The sequence below is a fragment of the Tasmannia lanceolata genome, unplaced genomic scaffold, assembly GCF_043159265.1.
Source record: "Tasmannia lanceolata isolate RefF3 unplaced genomic scaffold, GAP_Taslan_0.1 ptg000005l, whole genome shotgun sequence".
NCBI lineage: Eukaryota > Viridiplantae > Streptophyta > Magnoliopsida > Canellales > Winteraceae > Tasmannia > Tasmannia lanceolata.
In genome coordinates this window covers 521,334-541,534 of record NW_027518682.1, presented here as the reverse complement: position 1 = coordinate 541,534, position 20,201 = coordinate 521,334, and the positions used below count along the sequence as shown (strand labels likewise).

The window sequence follows — 20,201 nt, the reverse complement described above, 5'->3', positions numbered from 1 at the left end:
ACACTCAAGAAGAAACTGTATCCTCTCTCCGCCTATCACATCCTTCTCTAGACACCATGCTCCAATGCTCTTTGATAGTTGACGAGAGTTTTAATACCATAGATTTTTCCTCCTTAAAAAAATTTGCCTTTCTCGTTTTTTTGCTTTCCACTATGCCGTGGGAGACCAAGCAACTTTCCCAGAACAAGCATTAGTAGTCATTTTTATTCTCCTCATTTTTAATATGCCGTCCACTTTTTTTTCCACGTTCCTCCTTAAAAAAAACTTGCCTTTCTCGTTTTTTTGCTTCCCACTATGCCGTGGGAGACCAAGCAACTTTCCCAAAACAAACATTAGTAGTCATTTTTATTCTCCTCATTTTTGTTTTCAGGTGACTGATTTTTCGTCACACGTATGTTTTAACCGGTTGGAGTTGGACCACATATTAAGAGGGACCACACTGCTATTTTACACGATATTTCTGAGCCGATGTCATTTCCCAGAAAATTAAAGTTGAAACGATTGATTGTTAGACTTATCTTCTCTCACTATAAATCCATGCCCCATGTAGTCATCAAGACAGGCACTCGAACCTCTCTCAGCTAACTAAAATCACCCGCTTCTTTTTGTCGAGACACCTCTTTGATGGCATCCCCTCTAGTATTCTCTGTGACAAGGCGTGAACCAGTATTGGTCATCCCTGCCAAGCCCACACCACATGAATTCAAGCCCCTTTCAGACATCGATGACCAGGAGAGTTTTCGGTTCCAAATTCCTGTCATACAATTCTACCATAATGACACAAGGATGAGAGGGCGAGACCCAGCTGGAGTTGTGAGAGACGCGCTTGCTAAGGTGCTCGTTTTCTACTACCCGTTCGCGGGTAGGCTTAGGGAAGGGTCCGGTAGGAAGCTAATAGTGGAATGCACCGGTGAGGGCGTGTTGTTCGTAGAGGCAGATGCGGATGTGAGACTGGAGCAATTGGGTGAGGCCTTGCATCCACCCTTCCCCTGGCTAGACAAGTTTCTCTATGAAGTTCCTGGCACGGGAGCGATACTCAACTGCCCCTTGCTATTGATTCAGGTGTAGTCATTTATTCATTAACCCATGATTTTTAACTTTCTAAAAAAGCATAGACACTAGAACTTAAGATTTTTCCCTTAAACAATGATTTCCCATGACTAGGATATTCTTTTAAGTTTTAACGAACTCGGCTATTTTATTACTACCATTTCTAGCGAAGCTATGTGCATGAGTATAAAATAGTGGGCCTCACCTTATCTATGGATTTGGGTGGAGATGATGGGCCTTGATCACCCATGGGGTAACATGGTGGGCCCCACCCTTCAAACATGACATGCAACATGGAGGGCTGCTGTACATGGCGTGTAAAAAAAATTAGGGAAAATAATATTCATGGGATAAAAATGTGTAACAGGTATTCCACTAAAATAAGGAAAGTTATCAGTTTTGGAAAACAATTTCCTTAGAAAATGAGTCTGCAAGATGCTGGAAATTAAATTAAATTTTCCAATAAAAAAAATTTGTGTAAAAAAACAACAAAAGACGACTGATCACTTTGGTATGTATAATCGGAGGAATGATAAATACAAGGGTATCCTTGCATAAAGAGATGGGACCGTGATTGGATTCATGTCATTTTTTATGACCTTTTAAAATCGGTTGGAAAGTAAATTCGGTTGCATGTGGGGTGCAACTAAGGTCGGGTTGAAGCCAGCCCAAATCTCTAAACTGTCAACCCAAATCCGGCCCAGTCTGACTCTCAACACTCTCAACCCGATGAAGGCTAACCCGATCCAACCTGAAAAATTAATGTCTCAACCCGAGCTAGACTCGATTTCCCAATTTGGGTCGGGTTGACCCAGTTATTGTGATATTTTTGGATGCCAGAATTTTTTTGGTTCTTGGGACTTTTGTGGAATTTCCGCAGGAAACCCACATTTGGTTGCTAGTTATATAGTGGGCAAAAAAGAATCCCACAAACCAAAATTACCCCGCATGAAACCCAAAGCTGGAAAAAAAATCCTAGGAACCAAAATAATCCTGCACGAAATCCGAGGAACCAAAATAACCAAAAGAAGAACTTTTTTCTTCCCAACAGTTCAAGCAACCAAACAAGGGATTTTTATTTTACCGGGATTTTGTTTTCCCACCATAGTCCGGTCAACCAAACATGGGATTTTTATTTTACCGGGATACTTCCAGGGAGTTTTTTTCCCCACCAATCTCCTAGGAAGTTTTTTGTTCCACAAAAGTCCCAAGAACCAAAATAATTCTAGCATCCAAACGGAAAACATGATAAAACTAAATAAAATAAATAAATATGTCATGTTTTGATGCAGGTCGGGACAAACTGACACCTAAATCCGAACCTGACCGGACTCAAACACAACCGGAACCGCAACTTTTTTTGAGTTGAACCCGACTTTGCGTCCCTTGTTGCACATCATTAATGACTTGATCCAATGGAGGGCCGTTTAATTTCTTTGAGCTCTTTATGCAAGGGCCCACCCTTACATGGATCATTCATCGCAGGTAGAGGTAGTTTCTGAGTTATGATTTGTGGTGAGTGCAGGTGACCCGGCTGAGTTGTGGAGGTTTCATCTTCGTCCTTCGGCTGAACCACACCATGAGCGACGCGTTCGGGCTCGTCCAATTCATGCGGGCCGTGGGCGAGATAGCCCGAGGCGCATCTACTCCGTCCGTGCTGCCCGTGTGGCATAGAGAGTTGCTCAGTGCGCGAAACCCACCACACATGACGCACACGCACCGCGAGTACGACAAGGTAGTCCACAAAAATGGGACCATCAATATTCCATTCGACAACATGGTCCACCGCTCTTTCTTCTTCGGGCCACAACAAGTGTCAGCTTTGAGGAAGCAGGTGCCACCCCACCTTCGCACCTGCTCCACATTCGATCTGCTGATCGCATGCCTCTGGCGATGTCGGACCATCGCTTTGGGCTTCAACGCGGACGAAGAGGTCCGAATGCTGTGCAATGTGAATGCACGTGGGAAGTTCAACCCCCCACTGCCGGACGGCTATTACGGGAACGCTTTCTCATTCCCGGCGGCCATATCGAGGGCCGGGAAGCTGTGTGAGAATCCGTTGGGGTACGCTTTGGATTTGGTGAGGAAGGCCAAGGCGGAAATGAACGAGGCGTACATGCAATCGTTGGCGGACTTCATGGTGGTCAAAGGGCGGCCTCCCCTTGAGGTGGTGGGCACGTACCTGGTTTCGGACGTGAGATATTCTGGGTTCGGGGACATAGATTTCGGTTGGGGTAGGCCAGTTTATGGTGGGGTCGCCGAGGGTGTGGTGAGGGGCATTCAAGAGTTGACAAGCTTTTATATCCCGTTTGGGGATGGGATTGTTGTGCCCTTTTACTTGCCGAGTAGAGCGATGGAAAAGTTGAGGGTGGAGCTTCACACCATGACTACTCAACCCAAGGCCAAGGAGGAGCTCTATGATGCCACCTCCAAATTCACTATTTCTCGCATTTAACGCAACAACAAAAGATAGAGGCTACATGAGCAGCATATGTAATTAGATTGCTGGCCTTTAACAGCTGGCTAAATAAGCTAAAACAACGTGAGTTCGCCTCATTATCAAAATTTGGTCGTGATATCAGATATCAGTCCCCAATGAGAAATGTCTTTTTTATTTTAGGGCACCCAAACTATGTTTTAATAATTGCATAAATGCAGCTTCTCTTCCCTTGTCTTCTCTTTTTAATTGGCTTGTGAGAGCTTTTGGTAACGGTAATAGCCTTTGAAAGCACTTTAATTAAACGGTGAAAGATAAGATGTGGTTGTACAAATATCAAAAGAGGTCGACTTTGTTTGAAGGTCCCATCACCGACATCAACCAATCATGGACTGGTTTAAACAATTGTTGATTGATATAGTTACAAATGGCAAATATTTGCCTTTTCCCTCCCCCTTCTATCACTTGACCCAGCTTACCACCAACTTGCCAAGGTTGGGGGGCATGCAACTAAGGCCCGTTTGGATACCTCATGCATTTGTATTTTGATTTGGATTTGAGTTTTAGATACAAAACACATCAATCATCTTCATGGTCATGTTTTAAGAGAGAGAGAGAGAGGGGGATGTATCGCTGTTGCCGGAGCAACGTCGAGGAGTAGCGATGGTGGCGGAAGTTGCCACAAATATTGGACTTTGGGTTATCTCGGTCTGAATCGAGGTCATATCGGTCAAACTCGGGATAATTGTTGTTTGTCTCCGGGTTCATCTCAGTCAGACTTGGGGTCATCGCTCATCTTGATTGAATTCAATGTTCTAGTAGAACTCGGGGGCGTTCGATCCCTGTCAGACCAAGATGACCCTGAACAGACTGAGATGACCATGAGTTTGGTCGATCTAAGAGTGTTCCATTTTTTTCGGCGTCTTCTATTTTTTCATCATTCCTCTTCTTTTCCATTTTCATGACGCCTTCCATTTTTCTGGCGTCAATTCTTCTTCTTTTTTTCTCTTCTTTTCTATTTTTCCAGAGTCGATTTTTCCTCTTCCTCCTCTTCTTTTACTTGTCTTCTTCTTTTCCTCTTTTTTTCTTCTTATTCTTCCCCCTTTTCCTTTTCTTCCTCTTCTTTGGAGTTGTAAAGATGAAAAAAGTAGAAAAAATAAGATGGAATAGTTGACGGTTTTTCTATACTTTATTCGCACTTGAGGGCAAAATTGTCTTTTGGATTGTATGTCGACACAATCTAATCACCTTGATTGTCGGTGCCATTCATTAAAAATTCAGAATTTTTAAGCAATTTTGGCATCTTTTCATTGCATGGTAAAGTAATTTCTATTCAACCTCAAATGGATTAATTAAAATTTCTATTCAAGCAAAAGGAAAAGATCTCAAAATAAATAAATAAGTGGTTCTGAATTCGTATGAGATTATTGATAGAGAGGACTGCCATTACTAAAACGTGGGATTGTCACCGTCCTTTCTCCCATAATAGTGGCGTTTGTATCATTGGAATGAGAGTAGTATGGAAACATGTCACTTTTGCCATGTCGGGCGGAAAATGACCCCAAAAAGAAGTGGATCACATATGTTCAATCATTTCAATGTGCCTTGGAGGACCACTGAGAGTGTGTGTGTGTGTGTGTGTGTGAGAGAGAGAGAGAGAGAGAGAGAGAGAGAGAGAGAGAAAGAGAGAGAGAGAGAATCATATGTGGTTTCTGAATTCTGATTCAGACTTACGTAATGACAAAGCTCTATAAACAGGTCTTTATCAGTGGGACATCTTGTCCCGTGTCTGTAATTTCCTATTTAATTTTTAGTAAATTGTTACCTTTACCCAAAAAAAATATTATAGTCATGTTGCTCGTGTTGAAAGGGTTGAGGAGATTTTAAAGTATAGAAAAAATCAAGTGTAAAGATCGGCTCTGATCGAAATACATCTTGGTTTTAAAACACACAATTCTCTCCTTTCAGTGTATCTTGTATCCTGTATCTTCCAACAAAAGGGCATCAGAGCCAAGTTCAACAACAAGTTACCCATCTTAATTTCAACTTGAAAAAAAAAAAAAAAAAAACAGGGTTTGACAAGAAATAATGCACGCAACAATTGTGTTATCCTAAGCATCTTACTGCCCATGGCTCCCAATCTTTGAAAGAGAGAAGTATGAGTTTTGGCGTACAAATAAGAAGTTACTAATTTTATCCCAAGAGCTCTTAGAATTTGATGGAGATAGCAACAAAGGCCTTCTGTTTATGGATCATTCACGTCACCAACACCGAAAAGACATTCTATAAATGAAATTTAAAGATAACAATATCTATTGAAAATGCTTTTCAATCTAAGCTGATCTATATAAACTATAATCTGGTTTAGATACAACAGAAGGAGATATAACAGAGGCGAAAGATATTAAGGAAAATGATGATCATATTCAAGAGGGAGATGTGGAAGTAATAATACGATTTGTAAATATTATACAAATTCTAAATCTCAATGCAATATTTATAAGAAATTTTGAAAAAGATTGTTGGTTTTGTTGTCAGAAGATCCTCTTTGGAGACATGGGCAAATGGTTTTAAACTTTCTGATTTTGTGTAAGTTTGAGATCAATGAGTTGCAAACCCTAGATGGCCTGTAAGGCCAAACGTTTACCCTCGTGTGAATGAACTCTCAAACATGAACCCATGGACTCTTGAGATATCAATAAGATCAACTAATAAAATCATAAAACAGAGGCCATACCTTTTTTTTGTTGTTGAAAAAGTGGACTTCTTTTTAGAAAAAGATAACCCCGTCCCTGGCTAGGCAATCCGCCTTGCTATTAGCTGACCTCCTAGTGTGCTCGATTCTAACTAAGACCCTTCAAGCCGGTCTTGTATCTCATCAAAGAACGCTGTGAACTACCACGGTGGGGGATGTGATCCATCCAACCATCTGATGATGTTGAGAGAGTCTCCCTCAACTATGAGATGGACCATCTCAGGCCTATTCACCATCCTAGTGGCTTGCAACAGTGCCCTGACTTCCGCCTTGTTAGAATCTTTGAAACCGATAGGGCCAGAAAAGGTCCATTTGGTGTCTCTTGCCTCATCTCTAAGAAGGCCGCCAATCCCAGCCGGGTGCTACAGACACCAAACTAGAACCATCGAAATTGAGCTTTAATCATCCTGGTTCAGGATGGGACCATCTTGGGTTAATTGACTTCTAACTCCTTGATGTGGCATATCTCTTTCCAGCATCGTCTAATGTCCGATGTAGAGTAAAGACTAAAGCAAGGCAAGCAACTCACCCAGGATACTATGAGGGAGGCTATATTCATGTAAATGCAGAAAGGGCTCCTGGAAGCATTCTTAACTACCCGAGCATATCTTTCCTTCCAGATCGCTCATAACATTGCCAGAGCGGCCGATACCCTATAGCGTATCCTCTCTTTCTTGGGTCACTGTACAGACAGGAAGCTGGAGGGTAAAACCCCATGTCATACCAAATCTGTCATTTACAAGTGCATGTAAATGGGCTAAGATGGCCAAGAATAAAAAAGAATCTCAATCTCTTGTGACATCCGATTTGGCTAATTGGCACTCCTTGGGATATGAACAAAAGCAATGTACCTATCCATACTAAGGTTTTGTAATTTCATCATCTGACAAGAAGTTTATTAAAATGCACAAGGGCATACCATGAAGTTGAATAAAACTGAAATTGTGAGATTTCCACTAATCTTGGTTTATTACAATTAGCCTCAATGAGTGTTTAAATAGAACACTCAAATGGATAAAGATGGGAAGAGATTAGCATAATCAGGAAAGAGATAAAGATTGAAATCCTACCTACTAAATCTAAATTGCTAATCTATCCAAATTGTTGCCTAATCTACCACACACCCAATCCATGGTGAATCCCACATATTCTAATATGCCCCCTCAAACGTATGTGGATTAAAAATCAGCATACATTTGATTACAATGAAATTCCCAATACAATAGAATTCCCAAAAATTACAAATGTAATCAAAATTCAATGCACACTGATGAAAGTGGATGACGAAGATTCCTTGACGATGATGATGACTGAAGTTGCTGATGATGACACGTGTTTGATTGTCGAAAAAGGTGCCGCTTTGCCGATGTGTCGCGAAGAGCCTCAGTGGGCTGAAAGGAACTCAAGCCTCGACGGGCGAGTTATTATGGGCTAGTTTAGGAATACCGAACCTCATAAAAGTGGGTCACTATGGCAAAGCCTCGATGGGCAAGAAATCATGGGTTGATTTTTTTCTATCCTCAGAAAAGAGAATTACACTCGAGCACGCACTTCAAAAGAAATGAAGCACCTCAATGGAAAGGATTCTATAGTTCATGCACGCACCTTAAGAAAGGCACCTCAACTGAAATATACAAAGAAGGAAATAAAAACTGAAAGAATGAGAATGGACAAGGAAATAAGGAAAGGTGAAGAGAAGCGACAAGTGGCGGCTAAGAACAATGATGGCAATTATCAACGGAAAAAAATGCAACGGCTTTATAGAATTGAAAAGACGCTAGGAATTTTTTTTCTATGGCAGGTGTTAATATCAAATTTTTGGGTTTCAAATAAGACGAGATAGGGATGCTTGCAAGAGAAAAAAAAGAAGGGGATTATAAGATGGAAGGGAGAACTCTCCAAAATTGAAATGCTAGGGGGAGCATTTAATAAAGTTAAGGAAGATGATTTGCAAATTAGTGGAATAATGGGTTTGTCGCCATCTTGCCTTTTTTTTCCTTTTTTGCATTGGTTCCAAGGTTTGAAGCATCAATTCTTCATTGAATAGAGAGCCCTTTTTGTACTGTCCCATCTCAAAATAAAACATCAGAGCATACCACTTCAAAGGAGAAAACCAATTTCAAATAGACCCTTCTCCCTTCTATCTCTAGCATCCGCAGGTGTCAGTTTTGTAATCATTGGAACTGGACTCTTTTGTTGATTGGTGGTTGCAACAGCTATAGGCCGAGGAGCTTTGGACCTCATAAACCGGTGTCTCACATTCACTTCTTCCTCTTGCAACCGAGATAAACTGAATGCTTCGGGGGAAGGGAGATGGGATTCATCTTTTGAACTCCTACCCCTGAAATTATTTTGCTGAGATTTCTTCTTGCCACCCCGAGCTATGGTGTTCGTTTGAACACTGCTCAAAGAGATAAACAATAGGAAAATTTCTGCAAAAGATTACAGCAGAGAGATATTTTTCTAGAAAACGTAAGATATGTCTTTCATTAACACAGTACAGAATTTAAGTACAAGGAGAAACTGCCCCATAACTGTGTGTAACTTCTCCCACTAACTAGACACACACACATCCACTACCTTTACAACACACTAATAACTCCTTCAACTACAAATACCAACCAATGAAAATAAAGGAAACAACAACAGACAATACAACCTAATAACCCATGTAGCATACTTTGCAAATAGGAGATGAGAAATGGCACTCGTTAAAAGCGAGGGATCGAGCAGCGAAAGAAATACTGCAAGATGGTGGTGAAATATAAGAGACAGGACATAGATAAAATAAATGCAAGAAGACCCTCGACTTCACGAAACTATCATCAACACTTCCGGGGATGTAACTGCTCCCAGCCAAATGATTGTTCATGCCGTTATGTTCTTCTCGAGCGGCCACATACGCATATTGGAGATGGCAGCAGTAGATCTTGGCCAAAAAGGAGGAAACTGAGAGAGGTTTGGGTTTCTACGGGATCTCAACAAAGGTGGTAGGCAAATCAAAGCAAGAAGGAAAATAAAATCTAGAGACTAGAACCTGGCGGACGGCTGCCGGAGGACGAGCTCACGGACGTTGTGCTCAGCGCAAGGTCGGATCGACCTGCTCTGATACCATGAAGAAAACTGAAATTGTGAGATTTCCACTAATCTTGGTTGATTACAACTAGCCTTAAATGAGTGTTTAAATAGAGCACTCAAATGGATAAAAATGGCAAGAGATTAGCATAATCAGGAAAGAGAAAAGATGGGAAATCCTACCTACTAAATCTAACTTAATTGCTAATCTATCTAAGTTGTTGCCTAATTACCACATACCCAATCCAAGGTGAATCCACATATTCTAACAAAAGTGACATATCCACGTGGGTATCTTTATCTTTCTGAGTATTCATCAAATCATATGCGAAAGAAAGATTGCAAAGGAGCTGATTCCTTAGAAGAGTTTTTTGTAAGGTAGAACCAAGGTCCACCATCAGTTGGATGCCGAAAAGAAATTTCCATTACCCTTTCACTAGAAAACCTCAGCTCTTAGCCTATAATCAAGAAGCTCTTCAGTTTAGCCCAGTGTATGTTATCACTGCTAAAAGGAGGGTTGGAATCCTAGAGGATAAGGTTCCTACTTCCTACCACACCTTTTCTGCACTGACTTTCCTACATAACAAAGCCGTGGAAAAGGACCGGATACAGAGTTCGAGATAATAAACAACAAATACGGATACCTGTATTCCTAAAGCCAATGAAATCAACGATGAAGGAAAACCATTAGGTGGTCAAAACATATTCACTGGAATTTTGGGTGGAAAACTCCAAACAAGTAGGGACTTTTTAGACATGCACCAAATAAAGAATAGCCAGTTACCATTATTCCAGTATAGCGAAATAAATTAAACGGCATTTCTCGGTGCCCAAATACTAACAATTGCTTCCTTAGCAAGAAAGCCAGCAATTGTGCTGAGTTTATGGTTATACGCCAGGGGATTCAAATTGCAGTAGAGATGCAGCTAAAAACCATCTTAGGAGTTCCACTTCCTGCAATTGGTTGTCAACAAGAGCACTTTCCTCCATGGCCGCTTAAGTAGGCTTCTATTGCAGCAGGTCAAGCAATGGGAAGCTACCGAGCGGCCTTGTACAATAAATAAGGTAGCAGACAAAATTCAAAAGATGGAGCCTTTAATAAATATTCTAATGAATAGGGGTTAGTAAATATATGGAGGTATCAGACAAAGTTGCAAATTATAAAGCAGCTAATAAAAATTACTAACAACTAGAGGTCTGTAAAATATATGGAAGGATAAGCCTCCAAACTCTAAATCTCTTTTGATCCTATGGGCTGTATCCCTATGTGTAAGCATAAATCTTTTTCTGATTAGGTTTTATGAATATTTGCATTTATCAGAAAAATAATTAAAAATAAGAGGGCTGCTAGCAAAACGGGATTTCGTTTGAAAAAGAAAAACGAAACCCTATCTTATGACACATGCACAAGAAGACAAGGAAGTGAGCTTGACTCCCCACGATATGCAAAAACTATGGTGGAATTGACCGAATCGTCCGTCGCTTCCACTTTCGTCTTTATTTTCCAAACGAAATCCCGTTTTAGAAGTGATTTCCTAAAAATAAAGAGCACTATTCGTGCAAAACATGTGCTTTCATAACTAAGCTTCTATGGGGTAAATATAGAGACAATAACAATCAAGACTTAAATTATGAGTTCACTACCCAAACTATCATTGTTTAAGATATTATCTTTAATGATCGACATAGGGTCCCACATAACACACGTGTAATCTAGACCATTGATGGGTGGATCCCCATGAGTCAACCGGCACGAGCCTGGTCCAATTACTGTGGACCAGCTGCAATGGGCTACAGTTGTGGTTGCCCACGACCAATTCACATCAACTATGTACTTGTGACATGTACGAAACTTGGAGCCACCTTTCCTTTGTTTCTTCTTTTCTTTGTATGTGTGTGCGTGAACATGCATGAGGTCTGGAGCCACATTTCCCTCTGTTTCTCCTTTTCGTTGTATGTGGCCCAAACTATTTGGATCTATGCTATAAGATGGTTAGATTTTCATTTCCCTTTTTGTATAACTAATTTTTCTTTTTTTCTTTTCTTTGTATATGTATGTGTGTGGCTCAAAATTTTATATATAAGATGGTTAGATTTTCATTTCTCTTTTTCTATAACCAAGTTTTCTTCTTTACTTATATGCTAAGTTCTCTTCTTTTTAGGAGACTTGTTCCCATGTGTATAATATTTGTAAATATTTAAACCATATTATAATGCAATATACAGATTCCTTCAACATAGTTATTTGTTATATAAGGTATTTAATGGAAATTTAAAAAAAAAAATTATAGAGCATTAATAGCTATATAGAACATTGTATTTGTTAAATATTTATGGTGGGTTTCCTTGCACCTTTATGTCACAATATAAATATAATAAATTTTGACCTACTAACATAAGTAATAGCCTATATGGAGATGGTGTTTCCATGCACCGATATCTTTTCACTTATATCGTAAAAAATGGTCATAAACCAGAATTTACTTTAAAACGGGTTAGACCTTTGCTGAAAATAAAATGATTAACTTCTTCTTCTTCCCTGCCCAAATCTCCATGACCCACATAAGATCGTAGAGACGACACTCCCCTCTTTATTTCGCCAAAGAAGACAGTTCCAGTGAAGATGATGATGGAGAGGAGCAGAAATTAAAAGTGGGAACCAAAAAGGATCTCATCAATCAGAGCTGCTCCCTTGCCATGGCAGCAATTGCTCGCTCATTTCCTCCATTTCTTCATGACAGAACCTACCATCCCACGATGCATGCCATCTTCACCTTTTGCAGCTCCGTGTTGGTCGATAACTGGTTCACCTATGGAGATTCCAGCACCAATCATGCTCCCTTCCATTCTCTTAGAAGTGTCGGAAGCATGCAGCGAAACTGCCTTCATCAACCTGCTCTAGCCTATGTTGCATCAGTAGGGATACGAGTGTTGAAATCCGACACGGGTATCGAGTGTAGGATTCAGCAAACCTCAAAAATATTTGTATAATATTTGTAAATATTTAAACCATATTATAATGCAATATACAGATTCCTTCAACATAGTTATTTGTTATATAAGGTATTTAATGGAAATTTAAAAAAAAAAATTATAGAGCATTAATAGCTATATAGAACATTGTATTTGTTAAATATTTATGGTGGGTTTCCTTGCACCTTTATGTCACAATATAAATATAATAAATTTTGACCTACTAACATAAGTAATAGCCTATATGGAGATGGTGTTTCCATGCACCGATATCTTTTCACTTATATCGTAAAAAATGGTCATAAACCAGAATTTACTTTAAAACGGGTTAGACCTTTGCTGAAAATAAAATGATTAACTTCTTCTTCTTCCCTGCCCAAATCTCCATGACCCACATAAGATCGTAGAGACGACACTCCCCTCTTTATTTCGCCAAAGAAGACAGTTCCAGTGAAGATGATGATGGAGAGGAGCAGAAATTAAAAGTGGGAACCAAAAAGGATCTCATCAATCAGAGCTGCTCCCTTGCCATGGCAGCAATTGCTCGCTCATTTCCTCCATTTCTTCATGACAGAACCTACCATCCCACGATGCATGCCATCTTCACCTTTTGCAGCTCCGTGTTGGTCGATAACTGGTTCACCTATGGAGATTCCAGCACCAATCATGCTCCCTTCCATTCTCTTAGAAGTGTCGGAAGCATGCAGCGAAACTGCCTTCATCAACCTGCTCTAGCCTATGTTGCATCAGTAGGGATACGAGTGTTGAAATCCGACACGGGTATCGAGTGTAGGATTCAGCAAACCTCAAAAAGAACGATTAGCGGATTCGCCAAAATATTTTAATCAATTCTCAAGTTTTTTTTCTTACATAATAATATGTTTATAACAAGTAATATATTGAATATTTGAATAGGTTGCATAGATATACTGGTAAATTTATTACCGAAGATCTGTAATTTTCGATGAAAATTATGGAGAATCACATTCTCTTCAGCTCGCTTTTTTCTATAACCACAACCCACTGGAGAGAGAGAGAGAGAGAGAGAGAGAGAGAGAGAGAGAGAGAGAGAGAGAGAGAGAGAGAGAGGCCATCTCAGGTTGATAGCTTATTTCAATCTATAAGAGTTGCAATTATCATCATATGAAAAAGAAACATGCACTTAATAGCTATAAAGAAATTTACATTTATAAGGTATCTTTTTAGTATCGGCAAATTCACATTTATTAGGTTTTTAATAACGCGGAGGAGTAGGCAAACCAAGCTTTCCAATTATACATAGTATAGACATATAGAATCCTTCAATATAGTTGTTTGTTATGCAAAGTATTTAATAGCTATAAAGAAATTTACATTTATAAGGAGTTTAGTAGCGTTAGATTTATCGGGTTGGATTAGTTATTTTATGCATATTTTTTCTTACAAAATACAACAAGTGCATATTCTCAATGCCCTAGATTAAGGACCCAACAGATACGCAGGATGTTTGGTGAAAGGAAGCCAATATCCCAAACTAAATAGGAATAGCATAAGCATCAGTCCAAGCTACAAAACCATGCAGAATCCATTATTTATGCATGAGAAACCAACGGAAAAACATTTTCTACACTTCACCCTAGAAATATCAAGTTTTTTTTTCAATGCAAAAGTAGAGAACATATCATTCCACCTTGTCATGTGGCTTAAATAGCTCCAACTTATACTCATGCACAGTACATTAGGTGCCATGGATGCTTTATCTGGTGCTTCTCTGAAATCTACAAAGGAGGTTTTTTGGAGGTCTATGTTACACCTCTGATTCCCTACAATCATGTTTATCACTATTTATTTGATAAAGAAGACAATCAAATAAGATGCCTTCAAATTTACTATTCTTTTTTACAACACAAGCACATACACACACAAAAGAAGACAGTGTCATTATTTCTCACATGAACACATAGTGAGGGACTGCAAGAACACAGTGGTTTGCCAGAAACAGAGAAAGGAAATTTCTTATAACAGTACGCTTGGCACATCAAGGAATCATATAAATGAGCATATATTAGAGGAACTGCAAAGAAATGCGACAGGCTAGTGTTGTTAGGTAGGGGCACAATATGGGTAACTGAACAATATCAAGCACCAAATTGCTGAAGGAAGATGCAATTACATGTCACAGATGTCTAGGAGGAAAGTGCAAATTCAAAATTTCCAAAATGGCATTTTCCCTTGACCCAATCTTTTTTTTCTCCTTTTCATTCGGTAAAGACAAGAAAATTTCAGGGTCGCAAAGATTATCTAGAATTTCTCTTAGATTCGAACCCATAGCTGATGGATGGGCCATAGTAGGGCCTTCATTTCCAATAGTATAGGTAGAAAGGTGGCTATCCAAGTTCTTACAATGATCAAACCAAGCTATAGAATTAATAGGGCTCAACATTGATTTTGGGACTACAAATATATTGACTGAACAACTAATTTTGGAAGGAAATGAAATTTATTAACTATGGCTCTGTTTCTTTGGACGTAAAAATGGACGTAAAATTTGTTTTATGTTTACGTCCATTTTTACGTCGAAAGAAACGGAGCCTATATAATGGATCTTAAATTGGCTTAAACCCAATAACCAATCAGAAAACCCGGAGAAAAAGAAGGAATAGAAGAAAATGAACACATGTCCAAGAAAGAATCGGGTACACAAAACATCGCCCTCATCTTAGTACATAGTCAATGACACAAACAGAAAACCTGTAGGATCTAAAGCAAATCCGTTATATATGCAAGGGAATATGAGAACATCAAATCTCCTTAAAAAGATGTTCAGGACAGAAAAAGACAAGCAGGCAACCAATGGCAATACAGTTTCATTAATTCAACATTAGATCCAATAATGATAAGCACGAGAATCTGAATCCGAATTGAAAAGCATAAGGCAGCAGTAAATCACCCAGCTCCTAAATATTGGAAGTAGAAACAAACAAGATAGAAAAAATGAGGAAATGAATATCCAATGCAAGAAATGCAACAGTATGAATAACTAAGAAGATATATCATTTTCACAAAGTGCAAATCACTGACAGTCATCTAAAGAGACATCAGAGGTTGATAGTTGCGACAAGAACTTTCTACCTGGCACAAGCTGAAGAAACGAAGGCAGAACATTAATTTAATAATATAAAGAGCGAACGCAGAGCCTTTTAAAACGTCAAATATTAAAACAAAATGAAGGCAAGGAAAAAGAAAGAAGCAAGCCTGAGCCTTAAGCATCCTCCTAAGATGGTCGTAATGTAATACTAGAAAACAGATCTGAATCATCTCAAGTGCCAACAGGATTGCAAGCCATTAAATCAACCCAACCGCGTGCCACTAGAATTAAAAGGAAAAAACAGATTTAATTAACAAGGCAGACAAAATCAGGGAAAGAAATATGGAGAGAGATAATAAGAATCAACACGCTAAAGCAACACCTTTAGTCATGGAAATAATCATAAATTCAAGAACCCTAAAGCTACCAAGTCGGAACTTGTTCAACACAGAGAAAAGACAAAAAAGAGTGGTATAGATCTAAAATGCAAAGATCTGACCTTTCGAGATCTCCGACGCCAGAAACACTAATCCGCAAGTTTCACTGCCATCTCCGATTCAGTTGGTGCAAGCCAGTATCCGAATCGCCCGTAAATCAATTTTCTGAAAGAAGAACACCACAGAACTGAGCTGATACCCGACCTGCACCAAGCGAATCAGAGATACTAGTAACATAATCTCTGCGGCGGGAGCGAGCGAGCGAGGAGAGGACGACCCTTCTTTCTATTTTCTTTTAACCTAATTCTCCCCAAAACCCCTTTTTATAGCCCTCCCTCCACCGCATTCACCTTCTTCTTTCTTCTAGAGACTCCAGAATTAGAAATTGTAACGCATACTGCTGTCTATCCCAGATTTACCGTATCGCGACACGTGTCTCAGCGACTTCGCTGACTATATGCTCAGTCGTCGCTCACCCATGAAATCTGAAGAGGCGGATGTGGGGACATCAAAGACAGAGCAAGCTTAAATGTTACCATCGCACCGCATTATCTCACGACCCACACAGCATCCGACGGTAGTTTGTATGTACCATGTGAGTGCGAAATTATGGAATATGAAAAGCCATTTTAAATGTATATGTGGTGCACATTCTACTTTACTTATATTTCTGTACCGTGTATTTATTTCAACAAACGCAGATAGAATTTCATTGAATTACACAAACTCTGAAAACTAGGGCTGCAACTCGGGTCGGGCGGGTCGGGTTTTGGAGAACCCAACCCTACCCGAGAAATATCTCGGGTCGGGTCGGGTCGGGTTTTTTTTCGGAAAACCCACGATTCCCAAACCCGGCCCTACCCATGATAAATCTCGGGTCGGTTCGGGTCGGGTCGGGTTTTTTCACGTTGACGCAAATTTTTAAGGAAAATTCTTGTTTGGCAAGGCAACTCAACTCGTAGAAGCAGAAATTACTCACATTACACTTGAATCAAACAATGATGTAATTACACTCACATCACACTTGAATCAAACAATGTTGTAATTACAATCAAACAATGCTGAATCAAACACTTGAATCAACTCAACTCATAGAAGCAGAAATTACACTCACATACAGTAACAGTGGGTGCGTGGGTTTTCACTTTTAACTTTTGGATAATTACATTTACACCCCCTCTAGTTTCTGACACATCCACTTCCACCCCTATAGTTTAAAACGTGACAAATACACCCCTGTAGTTTCAATTTGTTTAAGGTTTGCCCCCTCAGCTGAATGTTCGTCCATAGATTGAAGGGTTAGGATGATCCGATGGAGCTGATTTTTTGGGCACACCATATCTATGTCAGGACCCATCAAATGAACGCTTTGGATCATCCAAATAATGTGGGTCCTTACGCGAATCCAAACACTACCAAAAAATCATCCAAATAATGTGGGACCACATTGTTTGGATGATCCAAAGCGTTCATTTGATGGGTCCTGACATAGTTAGGGTGTGCCCAAAAAATCAGCTCCATCGGATCATCCTAACCCTTCAATCTATGGACGAACCTTCAGCTGAGGGGGCCTACCTTAAACAAATTGAAACTACAAGGGTGTATTTGTCACGTTTTAAACTATAGGGGTGGAAGTGGATGTGTCAAAAACTAGAGGGGGTGTAAATGTAATTATCCCTTTAACTTTTAACTAACAATAGAAAAAAATGTACATACTATAACTTATGTAACTCGGGTCGGGTCGGGTCGGGCCCCTTCAAACCCGGCTCGACCCGAGATTCATGCGGGCTTTTGAATGCTGAACCCGGCTCGACCCGAAACCCATGAAACCTGAACCCGACCCAGGCTATTTTCGGGTCGGGTCGATGCGGGTCGGGTTTTACCCGGCTCGAGTTGCAGCCCTACTGAAAACCATAATTACCAAGCTTTTAGAGAGGATAAAAATCCAACCCCACACATACCTCGAGGGAAATACTGATTATGGACGAATGAATGGTCACTTGATAGTCGGGCTCAAAATCATCTTCAATCGAAGACCCGCAGTCCCAAAGGCTTCCAAAAGTAATCCTTCTCAAATCTTATCAGGTCCGGCCACATCTTGCAAATCTCTTCAGGCCTGGCCACATCTTTTACGGCTATTGAAATGAGCTAAGAGAGGAGAAGAAGAGAAAGAGGCACATACAGAGTGGCATGGAAGGTTGTGTCTCCTCGGAAAAGAATCCTTGTTTTGGAATTCGACAAGAATTGCGTTAGAGGAATCGCCAGGAATTGATAAATAATGGTATCCCATTGATACATACTTAGTATGGTGTATGTGAATTAGTTACAAAGTAATTATTGCAGGATTTTGCATTTTAAATTTGTGGGGATAGAAGAGCAGAGAAAAGAAGACTACAGCAATCAAGGCGGGATCTCCTCCTCCTCCTCCTTCTCAGGCCGTCCTCCTTCTCCGGCGGGATCTACTCCACCTCCTCCTTCTCCGGTTCTCCCCTTCTCCGGCGAGAAACTGCCCGACGGGAGGCCGCCGAGAGGACGGATCTGGCCGTTGAGAGGACAGATCTGGCCGTTGCGAGACCGGATCTGGCCGGAAGAGTCGAGGGGCCGTCGGGAGGCCAGATCTAACTGTCGAGAGGCCGGATTTGGCCGGGGAGGTCGCTAGGAGGCCGGATCTGTCCGGGGAGACCGAGGGAATCCGGGAAGCCATCAGGAGGCTGGAGGCAGACACGAATCGGCTATCTGCCAGGTGAGCAGGTAAGGGAAGGAGGTGGGCGAGAAGAGGGAGGAGGGCGGGGGAAGGCACGTGTGCTTCCCGAGGAACGATCGGATGTTAGATCGGAACGGACAGTCGAGTCAACGGTGGATCCGTCTCCGATCGCCGGAAAAGTAAGGAAATTGTATAGATCGGCTGTAGCTCGCCTCGTCTGACGGTGGTACAGATCCGGCCACTTTTTTCCGGCTTCTTTCTTCGTTGCAGAGAGAGAGAGAGAGAGAGATCAGATCGGAGGGTTTTTGAATCGCATCTGCACCGACCTAGATCGGTGGATTCGCTGAGTCGACTCAGGATTTCGATCTCATCGGGTGGAGGGAGATCGTCCATTTTGGAGAGTGAGAGAGATTTGCGCCTCTGTTTTTCTTAAGGTCAAATGGAGGGCCTTGACTCTTCTCATGATGGCTCTGATGAGGATATTCCTCCCCACTCATTTGGGCGTCTAAACTTCTGGTCTCCTGGCATCAATGCTATAAAAAATTCTGCTGCAAGCGATTCCGAGATCGAACCTCTTTCTTTCTCTGATCTGGTCAAGCACAAGATCGACCTGATTCCTAATCCGAATAAGACTTTGCTGGACCTCCGCGCTCTCCGTGATGATGAAGGATTTAATAGCATTCGGTTATCAGTTCCAGAGAAGATGCGATATCTCAAGCTTATAGAAAAGGAGCTCAGCTCTCCTATTTCGAAAGCTTCTTCATCATCAAAAAAGAGAAAGAATGGGAGAAGAAAATCAAAGGCCCAACCTCAAATCCATATTGAGGGTGAAGAAGATATATACCCCCTTCTCAGCTCAAAGTTGCAATCTCAGAAGGAAGCATTACTCTTATCTGAATCGGATCCGTCCTTCTCTTCGGAAGTCCAACCTTGTGAAGCTGAGTTCTCTCTTGGCAACCCCTGCTCTCTGAGTGAAACTGCTGGACATGAAAACCATTCTGATGGAAAAGGTGTAGAGATTCAGATGGGATTTGCTAAGACTATGAGGATAAATGCCTCGGTATTGGGGTCTCCTTCTGAACCGCTCCTTTCTAGTCCTCTTCTTGAGAAAAAAGCTTCTCCCCCTGATCTCAAGTGTAGCGACTGCTGGCCTCTCCCAGCTGGTCCTACCCCTTGTACCTTTCGTCTCCCATCCCCCTCTATCATTGCTAGTCCTATTGGCTCCTGTCAGATGCTGGCCAACTGTCCTCCCAGCAGCTCCCATAATCCTTCTGGATCTTTCCCTGCTCGAGCTAATGGATCCATGGATTCTGCTCCCTGTTTCCTTTCTTCTAGACCAGCTCCTTCCATCTCCTCAATTTCAGAGGGCAAATGGAAGGAAGTGTTTGGAAAGAGTCGAACCAAAGCAGTTGATACTTCTGTCCCTTTTTTCAACCCGGTAACTACTGAAGATGGCATAATAAAGGCAGCTTTCAAGGAGGGTGATTTTATTGAAGCAAAGTCTAAATGGGAAAACTGTCTTCTGGGTTATTTTCTTGGTCGGAGGCCCTACTTCACTGCTATTAAAAACCACTTATTGAGAATCTGGCAGCTGAAAGGGGACTTTGATCTAATTGCTCTCCCTAATAGCTTTTTCTTGTTCAAGTTCAACCTGGAAGAGGACTGCATTAAAGTCCTGGAATACCCCACCACCTTTGGGGGTC

At 40.9% G+C, this 20,201-nt stretch overlaps 1 protein-coding gene and 1 long non-coding RNA gene across 2 annotated transcripts; one reads left to right on the top strand and one right to left on the bottom strand.

Moving 5' to 3' along the window:
• Positions 1-480: 480 nt before the first annotated feature.
• Positions 481-3,724, top strand: LOC143876977 (benzyl alcohol O-benzoyltransferase-like). Its single transcript, XM_077378661.1, has 2 exons — positions 481-1,062; positions 2,576-3,724. The coding sequence occupies exons 1-2, from the start codon at positions 625-627 to the stop codon at positions 3,503-3,505; spliced, it is 1,368 nt and encodes a 455-aa protein (XP_077234776.1). The 5' UTR covers positions 481-624; the 3' UTR covers positions 3,506-3,724.
• A 1,683-nt stretch (positions 3,725-5,407) lies between these two features.
• LOC143876978 (uncharacterized) lies at positions 5,408-16,256 on the bottom strand. Its single transcript, XR_013250503.1, has 2 exons — positions 15,857-16,256; positions 5,408-15,638 (listed from the first exon to the last, which is right to left on the bottom strand). It is a non-coding gene; the product is annotated as an uncharacterized LOC143876978 (long non-coding RNA).
• Positions 16,257-20,201: the final 3,945 nt, after the last annotated feature.

Bases quoted from the DNA above. Each gene is read 5' to 3' on its own strand.
- LOC143876977 (XM_077378661.1), top strand. From the start codon at position 625: ATGGCATCCCCTCTAGTATTCTCTGTGACAAGGCGTGAACCAGTATTG. The intron at 1,063-2,575 runs GTGTAGTCATTT...TGGTGAGTGCAG, and splicing joins GCCCCTTGCTATTGATTCAG to GTGACCCGGCTGAGTTGTGG.